The 11,427-nt window shown below is 39.6% G+C and overlaps 1 protein-coding gene across 1 annotated transcript; it reads right to left on the reverse strand.

Annotated features, from left to right (window-relative positions):
- Window positions 1-509: 509 nt before the first annotated feature.
- Window positions 510-6,251, reverse strand: LOC143957676 (olfactory receptor 2G3-like). Its single transcript, XM_077467370.1, has 2 exons — window positions 5,617-6,251; window positions 510-2,823 (listed from the first exon to the last, which is right to left on the reverse strand). The coding sequence occupies exon 2, from the start codon at window positions 2,802-2,804 to the stop codon at window positions 1,866-1,868; it is 939 nt and encodes a 312-aa protein (XP_077323496.1). The 5' UTR covers window positions 2,805-2,823; window positions 5,617-6,251; the 3' UTR covers window positions 510-1,865.
- Window positions 6,252-11,427: the final 5,176 nt, after the last annotated feature.

The raw sequence follows: 11,427 nt of genomic DNA on the forward strand, positions 1-11,427 counted from the left end.
AAATGTGTTTCGACGGACTAAGTTGGCCAGACAGTCCGCCCGTGTGTACGCGGCTTTAGATGCCATTGTAGTGAGAAAATCTTAGAATTATATTTTGATTATTGATTGATAATTACAATAACTATTCTATCAACAAACTTTTTTCAGTGTTTCTTTTTAGTAATTATGATATTTATTTGTATGCTACACTGAACTGGGCATTTACTTTCCATTAAAGTTATTATTATTATATTATTTATATAGTGCCATCAATTTATGCATCTCTTTACATATACATTGTACATTCACACCGATCCCTACCCTCAAGGAGCGTATATTGTAAGGTTCCTAACTCACAGTCATATACTAGGGCCAGTTTAGACCGAAGCCAATTAACCTACCAGCATGTCTTTGGAGTGTGGGAGGAAACCGGAGGAAATCAACAAAGGCACAGGGAGAACATGCAAACTCCAGGCTTGTAGTGTCATGGTTGGGATTCAAACCAGCGACCCTTTATTACTTCTAGGTGAGTGTGCTACCCACTGCACCACTGTGCCATCCTGTCTGTTTTACCAGAGCTATACAATTTTTGCATCCTTGACTTACAGCAGTAAGTCTTGGCTGCCAATTTTCTTTTTTTAGATTTTGTGAAATCTAGATTTGTAAAATAATGTTGTCTCGTGTTGCCTGAACACCTAGGGGTAGATTTACTAAAGACAAAGAGACTGTTCACTTTGCAAGGTAAGTTGCACTTTGCAACAGAATTTGCCCCAGACCTTGGGGAATAAGGTCAAGCTGTGCTGACTTCCATATCCAAAGTGTGTAAGCAAAAATTATGTTTTTTTGTTTTTGCTTACATGCAGTGTTGCCAACCATGAGTAACTTTACAGTTTGTAAAAATCAATGATTTTTCCAACTGTCTGTAAATATCAGGGGCTGATAATTTGTCATAATGTTAATTTTTATTTGTAAACCAGGCAAAAGTACTTGCTATGAGCATTGCCAGTGTTCCATATTGCGTTTATACTGTTTAAATGTTGATTGCCTGAGTTCTGCCATTTTTAATGTTGTAAAAAATATGCTCTGTCAGTAAATTTTCCATGTTTTGTCAGTAAAAAATCTTGCTTGTATGTGATTTGGTATTCTTTGCAAAGCGAATTTTAGCACATTCATTTACAAAGTGCAACTACCCTTGCACACGTAACAGTCTTTTTTTGCCTTTATTAAATCGACCCCTTTAGAGTGCACCTAGAATCAGATATATTTTCTCTTGTATTATTGCTGTAAATTGTTAGGAATTTATTTACATTTACAAATGTAATCTCTTGCACATCTATGGTAAAGTGGAACTTTACTCTCTCAATCAACAACTTTTTTTAAATCCTTATGCTGCTAAGAAATAAATAAATTGATTTCATCAGTTGCTTCCTGTTTTTTTTTTTTGCCAAGACCAAAATTATGTCATACATTCCAGAAGGCTTCATGGGCATTTTTTCTTCCATTTGCAGGAGAGGAGGAGGGGTTTTCTCAGCTAAGCAGATCCTGCATGCCTGATCCAAGGGCAAATGCTACATGAATCATCTGCCCTTACTCAAGATGGCTGCAGATATAAATGCTAAGTTGTTTTTCAAAGTGATTCCTCAACAAATAAAGCATGGAGACATGAATGGATGGTTGAGTTTGCTTTGAATAATAAAATGGTTTGGTTTTTGGTGCTCAGATACAATTAAGTTCAGCCTTAAGATTGGAGTAGAACCATCATATAGTGCTCCATGCGAATCTCGTGGCACTTCCTTTCTGCAAAAATACCACACCAGAAGATCTAAAAATCTTTTTGAGACCAAGAAAAATAATAGATTTCTTTTGCTGGCATCCGAGAGTTGAGATTATAAAAGATACACTATTAATTGTATTTTGTTTTGTATAGTCCCTTTAATATCTTTATTTCTCACACTGTAGATGATGGGATTTAACATGGGAGACACCACAGTGTAGAAAACAGAAACAACCCTGTCGCGATCTGGAGAGTAACTGGATTGAGGACGCAAATACATATAAATGATGGTCCCGTAGTAGAGCATAACCACAGTGAGGTGTGAGGCACAGGTGGAGAAAGCTTTGTGGTGCCCTTTGTTATGGCGGATCTTCAGTATTTTGGAGAAAATATGGACATAGGACAAGAATATAAAAAAAAATGTACAAAGCGTGAATATTGCACAACAAACATACAGAGCAACCTGATTGACCCAAGGATCCTTGCAGGAGAGCCGCAAAATTGGTGGCATCTCACAGAAGAAATGGCTGACATGGTTGGACTTGCAGAACGGCAACTGGAAAGCAAAAACTACATGGATTATGGAAAGTGAAAAACACTGAGTCCAGCAACCAACAGCTAGTGACACACAAATATTTTGGTTCATAATGGTGGCATATTGTAATGGTTTGCAGATAGCATTATACCTATCATAGGCCATTGCAGCCAGTATTAAACACTCAGTAGCCCCAAGAGCCAAATGGAAATAGAGTTGTATGGCGCATCCCAACAATGTTATAGACGTGTCTTTGGATAGAGTGTTTTCTAGGATCTTCGGTGTTATGTTTGTCGAGAAACAAATGTCAATGAAAGAGAGGTTACATAGGAAAAAGTACATGGGTGTATGGAATCGGGGATTAAGCCTCACTGCAATGATCAGTAGAAGATTTCCTGATAAGGTCACCACATACATCAATAAAAAGACCAAGAAGAAGACTGCCTTCAACCCGGGGACACTGGTGAGTCCAAGAAGGATGAATCTTCTTACTGATGTTTGGTTTAAGTTTTCCATGTCCTTCTGTGCACTTTACCTGAATATAAAGTTTTAAAAACATTAGCCCATTAGTCCCTCCTCATTTTTGTTCATCTCACAATTACACGGCAAATATTTGAAATGTATTTACCTGCACAGACTAAGGATGTTTTACGCCATTTTACCCAGTGCAATTTCTCGGTTTGTGTATTTTGTACGTACAGTATTCAGTTTAGTAACTATTAAGCCTGTGATATCCAGACTATTCTTTCATAGTACAGACATTGGATATAATGAAAGATTGAACTTTACAGTTACTGTAGCTCACATTTAAAATTAGAATTATCAAGTGCGCACACAACCAGACATTTCATTTACTTGACAATTGTATACTGACTGGTGGTAATGGTTTTGGGTCAAAGAAAGTAGAGTTGCTTGCTTTGAGACACAGTGTCACATGACCGTGCAATTGCCAGTTAAAGTTGCACAGTGTTGAATAGCAAAAAATGCTCTGGTTATGAGCTCAAGTGGTAAAGATAACAAAATATGCCAACTGTCTAATCTGATTAATTTGCCAAGATCAGCATTTAGTTTTATATGTGGGACTAGTGTCTCTACTCATTAGACTTCTTTCTGTTATCTAAGGTCAAAATAATAACAGAACTACCGGTATATAGATTGCTTATAGATTGTTTTACAATGTACTATGATCTAATAGAGTGAATGCACCATACTAGATCTTTCAGCAAGGTTTGAAATGCTCAGCATTTCCCGGACCTTACAGGAAGGAAATTTGCCATCACCCTCTCCTTTCGCCTAGGCTGCTGGTATTTTTTCTTTTTCTTATAACTTTTCTCCACTGCTGTTTTTTTTCTATAACAATTTGTATATGGCAGTGGGGGGTGAGTTGGGTTACACCAGTATTGAATAAGTACAAGGTCTGTTGTAAGTACAGTATCTACCTCTTGTAAAGAAAATGGATCCCAATACCAAGATGTAAATATATATAAATGCTTCTATGCAAACTTTTTTTTTTACTTTTATGATTATTTCAATCAAATGCAAGATTTTTTTATATGCTATATTGTGTATGTGCAATTCTTTTATAAAGCGCCTGGAAAGTCCTATCATGTATTTACCACTTCCCATGACGGCCAGAAACTGATTCAGTTATCCTGACTGGGCATCATATGATGTTTTTTTATTTTATTTTTTTAGGCTGCTTTCCTGACAAGGGGGGTCTGCGCTGATTGGTTATCAGTGCAGACCCTTCCGAGGATGCCCACCCATGACTACCAGGTATGCCCACCCATGACCACCAGGTTTGCCAATCAGTGCCCATAAATTATGCCAATCAGTGCCCATCAATAATGCCTGCCAGTGCCTCCTCAGTGATGCCTATCAGTGTCATCTGTCCATCAGTGCCACTTGTCAGTGCCCATCAGTGCCACCCATAGGTACCCATCAGTGCAGCCTTTCAGTGCCCACCAGTGTTGCCTATCAGTGCTCATCAGTTCTGCATATCAGTGTTACCTTACAGTGCCCATCAGTGCCGCCTATCAGTGCCCATCAGTGCTGAATATTAGTGCACCTGATCAATGCCCATCAGTGTTGCCTTCTCAGTGCCAATCAGTGAAGGAGAAAACATACTTATTTACTAAATTTTATAACAGAAACAAAGAAAAGCTTTTTTTTTTTCAAAATTTTCTGTGTTTTTTTTATTTGTTTATCAAAAAATAAAAACCCAAGTGGTGATCAAATATCACCAAGAAAACTCTATTTGTGGGAACAAAATGATAAAAATTTTGTTTGGGTACAGCGTAGCATGAGAGCGTAATTGTCATTTAAAAAGCGACAGCGCTGAAAGCTGAAAATTGGCCTGGGCAGGAAGGGGGTGAAAGTGCCCGGTATTGAAGTGGTTAAAGTGGTTGTAAACCCTTACAAACCACTTTGACCTACAGGTAAGCCTAGATTAAGGCTTACCTGTAGGTCCAAGCAATATCTCCTAAACCTATATGGGCATGCGCCGTAGGCAGCGGTGCGCAGGCATACTGAGCGCGGCAGTTCCAAAAATGGAGCTGCCGCATTTGTCGACTCCCGTGCGCATGCACGGGAGTGACGTCATCGCGGCTTCGCCGAATGACAGCGGCGGAGCTGCGAGACGCCACCAACAAGATGGATGCGGCGGGCTACAGGGGACAGCGGCGACTTCGCTGGCTCCTGTGTCAGGTAAGTGACACATAATGGGCTACTATGTGATGCATAGTAGTTCATTATGCTTTACCTTTGCAGGGAAAAAAAGAGGAAGTAAACTCATCAGGGTTTACTTCCTCTTTAATACAATATAAATAATTCTCCCAATTTAACCAACTCTGCCCATATTCTCTCAAAAACATTTATATACCTAAAAAAAATGACATACTATATGAATACTAAATTGATAAAAAGATGTAGTGAATTAAAAAGTATGTACCCTGTAAGTAATTTGTGAAATATAATAGTGATCACCCATTTTATTTTTCTTAAAATTGTATAACAATGCAGAAAGTTCATAAAATAATTCTAAATTTATGAAGGGGCTTAGTGCTCTTTAGGCAAATGAATCCTTCACCCCACAGCACGATCGACCATGTCAGTAAGGACTACAGTTATCCCTCCTATAGATCTATTCCAGACAGATAATGGTAACAAATACACAATGGCTGTCCATATGATACGTCTCCAGTCATTGTTAAAGGTCTTAGGTCTCTGCTGTACTGGTAATATGTTCCTCTATTTAAAGGGGTTGTAAAGCTTGTTTTTTAATTTCTAAATAGGTTCCTTTAAGCTAGTGCATTGTTGATTCACTTACCTTTTCCTTCGATTTCCCTTCTAAATGTTTTTTACTTTGAATTTCTCACTTTCTGTTTCTCCTCAGGAAACTTCACACCATCATCCGAGCAGTGTTTAGTCAGCCAGAACAGCTTACTGGACAGCTTACTGAGGACTTCATCAAAAGCCCATTTACCAATACGGACAGTACTAAGAATCCACACATCCATAGTATCTTCTTGTGTGCAACTCTATTCACACCTTTGCGTCTGATGTTGATTCATCCCCCCAGTGCACTTCAATGTGAATTCATCATGGATATCTTAGTAGGTGAGGTTGAAAAAAAGACAGTCCATCAAGTCCAACCAATGAATAGGTATTGATTGGCATGTAGTTTCACTAGAGAAGGTGTACATGTGATGGTGTACAAATAATGGGACAGAACTACAGAGATATGACACTAAAATATATAGAATGGATTAACACTCCACTTAATGTATTTTTCATTATAGATTTTTTTTTAAATAATATATTAAAATTAAATGGTGTATTGGGGTAAGCATGCAGATGAGCTCTCCAGACCAAATGTATCTTCTTCAATAGTCATCTGTTGACTTGAGCGTAACTTTAGGAGTAATTTTGACATCCTCTTTACTAATAGTTTCATCTTTGAACTAAAATGGATGGGAATTGTTGTCACCTGTATTTCTGAGAGCTATATAACAAACCCGCTTGCCCCATCCCACTGTGACTTGTAATGTTAATTATTACCCTGAGAATACAAATTTAACAATTGGTTGCTGTGGGCTTTGGATTCTCCCATTGCACTCACTATTTTTATTATAAATATTATTTTTATTATTATGTTCAACTGAGACTTTATAATGAAGTCAAAATGTCCCATGCTACATATCGGTGGTAGGATACATAACAAACAGTTATTGTAATCCAATAGCTATTTTATTAAAGACATAATTTGCTTGTCATGGGATTTTTCCATTTAACATTTTTTTAAAAATGTTACGTAGAGCACTATTTATGTTGTGTATGATTGTTTTTATTTCAACTATTTAATTTTGTATTGGACATAAATAATGTCTAGCAAAATGTACTGTACATTAGGTATAATACAACAATATAAAAGTTGGGATATACTGTACAGACAAATCATGGACTGCAAAAGAAAAAGTTATGCTGGCCATAGATGGATCTTTTTTTTTTTTTTGACCAGCCAGCCAATTGAGGTAGATGACGGAATCCTCCCTACTGTGCTTATGTAATCTGACAGTGGGGACTCCTCTTTCAGAACACACTGATCAGTGATGCAGACGATTGGCTGCCAATGCTGATTGAATGAAAAATTTCCAGCATTCACATTTGAGAGAAGCCAATCGAAAGATGACCAGCTTTAGGATGTGGCGGTGAGTGGAAGCCAGTGGTGCCTTTAGCCTCTCATGGCCAAAGGCACCACATGCTTCTTTTATATAGGGCTCATTTAGTTCAGTAACCACTTAAGGACCAAGCCTATTTTTCAGACTTGATGTTTACAATTTAAAATCATTTTTTTTTTTTGCTGGAAAATTACTTAGAACTCCCAAACATTATATTTATTTTTTTCTAACACCCTAGAGCAGTGTTTCTCAACCAGGGTTCCTCCAAAGGTTGCTAGGGGTTCCTTCAGCATTGGGCAATTTCTGCCTCTCAGATAAGTTCCCACTGACACCGTTGATCTTTTTTAACTATCTGTAAGGAGGCAATTCTTCAGAATGACCACAAGTGTAAGGACCATTCTTCCCACCGACCATCACACTATTGTATCATGAGTTGTAGATTACTACTTTTTAGCAGGGGTTCCCCGAGACCAGAGAACTATTTCAAGGGTTCCTCTGTGTTGAAAATGTTGAGAAAGGCTGCCCTAGAGAATAAAATGGAGGTCATTGCAATACTTTCTGTCACACCATATTCGCGCAGCGGTCTTACAGACGCACTTTTTTTGGAAAAAATACACCTTTTTAAATTAAAAAATAAGACGACATTAAAGTTAGTCCAGTTTTTTTTATATTGTGAAAGATGATGCTACACCAAGTAAGTTGATACTCAACATGTAATGCTTCAAAATTGTACCTGCTTGTGAAATGGCAACAAACTTTTAATCTTAAAAATCTCCATATGCAACGTTTCAAAAATTCTACAGGTTGCATGTTTTGAGTTACAGAGGAAGTCTAGAGCTAGAATTATTCCTCTTGCTCTAACAATCCTGGTGATATCTCACGTGTGGTTTGAACGCCGTTTTCATATGCAGGCACTCGCTTCTGCGCAAGAGCTTGATGGGACAAGGTGCCTTAAAATTTAAATTTTTTCTTATTTATTTAACTTTTTTATTTTTACGCTGTTCTTTTAAAAAAAAAAGTGTCACTTTTATTCCTATTATAAGGAATGTAAACATCTTTTGTAATAGAAATAAAAGCATGACAGGACCTTTTAACCACTTCAGGACCGCCGTATTGCCAATGTACGTCAACACAATGGCACAGGCAGGCACAATCACGTAGATGTACGTGCCTGCCTTCCAGCGGGTGGGGGGTCCGATCGGACCCCTCCCGTTGGATACGACGGTCCGGTTCGCTCCAGGAGCGCTCCGTGATGAGGGGATGGCCGTTGGTTTTCGGCCACCCCCTTTGGATCGCTCCTGGCCAATGAGAAGCTTCCTCCCACTGTGTATTGTTTACACAGGAAGGAGGAAGTGATGTCATTCTCCTCGGGGCGGTCTTTTTGACCGGACTACGAGGAGAAGACTAATAGTAAGTGTGCACCAACACTACACTGACATGTAGGTACACACAGGCACACAAACCCCCCCCGATCCCCCCCGATCGCCCCCCGCCCCCCCTCCCCCCCCAGTCACAGTGTCACTGATTGCAGTGATCATTTCTTTACTGATCACTGTATTCAGTGTCAGTTGTGACAGTAAAAACTGTCAGGGCAGTTAGTGTTAGGTCCAGGGTAGCCCCCTATCACCCCCCAATAAAGATTTAACCCCCTGATTGCCCCTAGAGTTAACCCTTTCACCCCCTTTTGCCAGTGTCACTAAGCGATCATTTTTCTGATCGCTTCATCAGTGTCGCTAGTGTCGCTAGGTAGCTAGTTATTTTTTTAGGTTCACCGCCAGGTTTTTATAGCGCTAGGTACCCCGATATACTACCCTATAATGGTTTTAAACCCCTGATTGCTGCTAGTTAACCCTTTCACCCCCTTTTGCCAGTGTCACAAAGCGATCATTTTTCTGATCGCTGCATTAGTGTCGCTACGGTCGCTAGGTAGCTAGTTATTTTTTTAGGTTCACCGCCAGGTTTTTTATAGCGCTAGGTACCCCGATATACTACCCAATAATGGTTTTAACCCCCTGATTGCCGCTAGTTAACCCTTTCACCCCCTTTTGCCAGTGTCACTAAGCGATAATTTTTCTGATCACTGCATTAGTGTCGCTAGTGTCGCTAGGTAGCTAGTTATTTTTTTAGGTTCACCGCCAGGTTTTTATAGCGCTAGGTACCCCGATATACTACCCAATAATGGTTTTAACCCCCTGATTGCCGCTAGTTAACCCTTTCACCCCCTTTTGCCACTGTCACTAAGCGATCATTTTTCTGATCGCTGCATTAGTGTCGCTAGTGTCGCTAGGTAGCTAGTTATTTTTTTAGGTTCACCACCAGGTTTTTATAGCGCTAGGTACCCCGATATTCTACCCAATAATGGTTTTAACCCCCTGATTGCCGCTAGTTAACCCTTTCACCCCCTTTTGCCAGTGTCACTAAGCGATCATTTTTCTGATCGCTGCATTAGTGTCGCTAGTGTCGCTAGGTAGCTAGTTATTTTTTTTAGGTTCACCGCCAGGTTTTTATAGCGCTAGGTACCCCGATATACTACCCAATAATAGTTTTAACCCCCTGATTGCCCCTAGTTAACCCTTTCACCCCCTTTTGCCAGTGTCACTAGGCGATCGTTTTTCTGATCGCTGCATTAGTGTCGCTAGTGTCGTTAGGTAGCTAGTTATTTTTTTAGGTTCACCGCCAGGTTTTTATAGCGTTAGGTACCCCCATATACTACCCGATAATGGTTTTAACCCCCTGATTCCCCCTAGTTAACCCTTTCATCAGCGATCACAGTATAAGTGTCACTGGTGACGCTGGTTAGCCAGTTAGTTATTTAGGTTCCCCGTCAGGTTTTTATATAGCGCCAGGGACCCCCATATACTACCTAATAAAAATTTGAACCCCCTGATTGCCCCTAGTTAACCCTTTCACCACTGATCACCGTATAAGTGTTACGGGTGACTCTGGTTAGTTTGCTTTTTATAGCATCAGGGCACCCACCATTTATTACCCAATAAAGGTTTAACCCACTTATCACCCGGCGGGTGATATCAATTAGGTTTTAGGGTCAGGGTCTGCGTCACCCCAGGCAGCGCTAGGTTAGTGCCAGTACCGCTAACACCCACACGCAAAGCATAAACCTCCCGCAGTGGTATAGAATCTGAACAGATCAATATCTGATCTGATCAGATCTATACTAGCGTCCCCAGCAGTTTAGGGTTCCAAAAAAAACGCATTGTTAGCGGGATCAGCCCAGATACCTGCTAGCACCTGCGTTTTGCCCCTCCGCCCAGCCCACCCAAGTGCAGTATCGATCGATCACTGTCACTTACAAAACACTAAACACATAACTGCAGCGATCGCAGAGTCAGGCCTGATCCCTGCCATCGCTAACAGTTTTTTTGGTAGCATTTTATATTTAAATCCGGAAGGCAGTGCTTGGTTTTCGGGGTCCCGTACGTGGCTAGGCTCCCAAAAAGTCCCCCACATGTGGTATCCCCGTACTCGGGAGAAGCAGCAGAATTTATTTTGGGGTGTAATTTGACTTCTGCCCATAGCATGTGTGAGCAATATATCATTTAGTGACAACTTTGTGCAAAAAAAAAAAAAGTTTGTAATATTCCCACAACTTGTGGCAAAATATAAAATATTCCATGGACTCAACATGCCTCTCAGTAAATAGCTTGGGGTGTCTACTTTCCAAAATGGGATAATTTTGGGGGGTTTTGTGCTATTTTGGCATTTTATGGTGCAATTCCACATATAACTATAGCATGTGTGAGCAATATATCATTTAGTGACAACTTTTTGTAAAATATTTTTTTTTTGTCATTATTCAATCCCTTAGGACAAAAAAAATAAATATTCAATGGGCTCAACATACCCATCAGCAATTTCCTTGGGGTGTCTACTTTCCAAAATGGGGTCATTTGGGGGGGGGGGGGGGGTTTGTACTGCCCTGCCATTTTAGCACCTCAAGTAATGAGATAGATAAATTAAAAGCTGTGTAAATTCCAGAAAATGTACTCTAGTTTGTAGACACTATAACTTTTGCGCAAACCAAAAAATATACGCTTATTGACATTTTTTTTACTAAAGACATGTGGCTGAATAAATTTTGCCCTCAATGTATGACTAAAATTTAGTTTATTCGATTTTTCTTATAACAAAAAGAAGAAAATATCTTTTTTTTTCAAAATTTTCGCTCTTTTTCCATTTATATCGCAAAAAATAAAAATCGCAGAGGCAATCAAATACCATCAAAAGAAAGCTCTATTTGTGGGAAGAAAAGGACGCAAATTTCGTTTGGGTGCAATATTGCATGACCGCGCAATTACCAGTTAAAGCAGTGCAGTGCGAAATTGGAAAAAGACCTCTGGTCCTTAAGGTGTTTATTGGTCCGGGGCTGAAGTGGTTAAAGAAACTTTAAAAAACTTGTTTCCAGGGGTTAGGCAGCACCATCTTAAGTATTGTTTTCTGAG

Source organism: Lithobates pipiens, unplaced genomic scaffold, assembly GCF_037356315.1.
Source record: "Lithobates pipiens isolate NorthernLeopardFrog02 unplaced genomic scaffold, aLitPip1_a1.2 Scaffold_54, whole genome shotgun sequence".
NCBI classification, from domain to species: Eukaryota; Metazoa; Chordata; class Amphibia; order Anura; family Ranidae; genus Lithobates; species Lithobates pipiens.

What these genes read in the sequence shown, in the direction of transcription:
- LOC143957676 (XM_077467370.1), bottom strand. Translation starts at nt 2,804, where the DNA reads ATGGAAAACTTAAACCAAACATCAGTAAGAAGATTCATCCTTCTTGGA.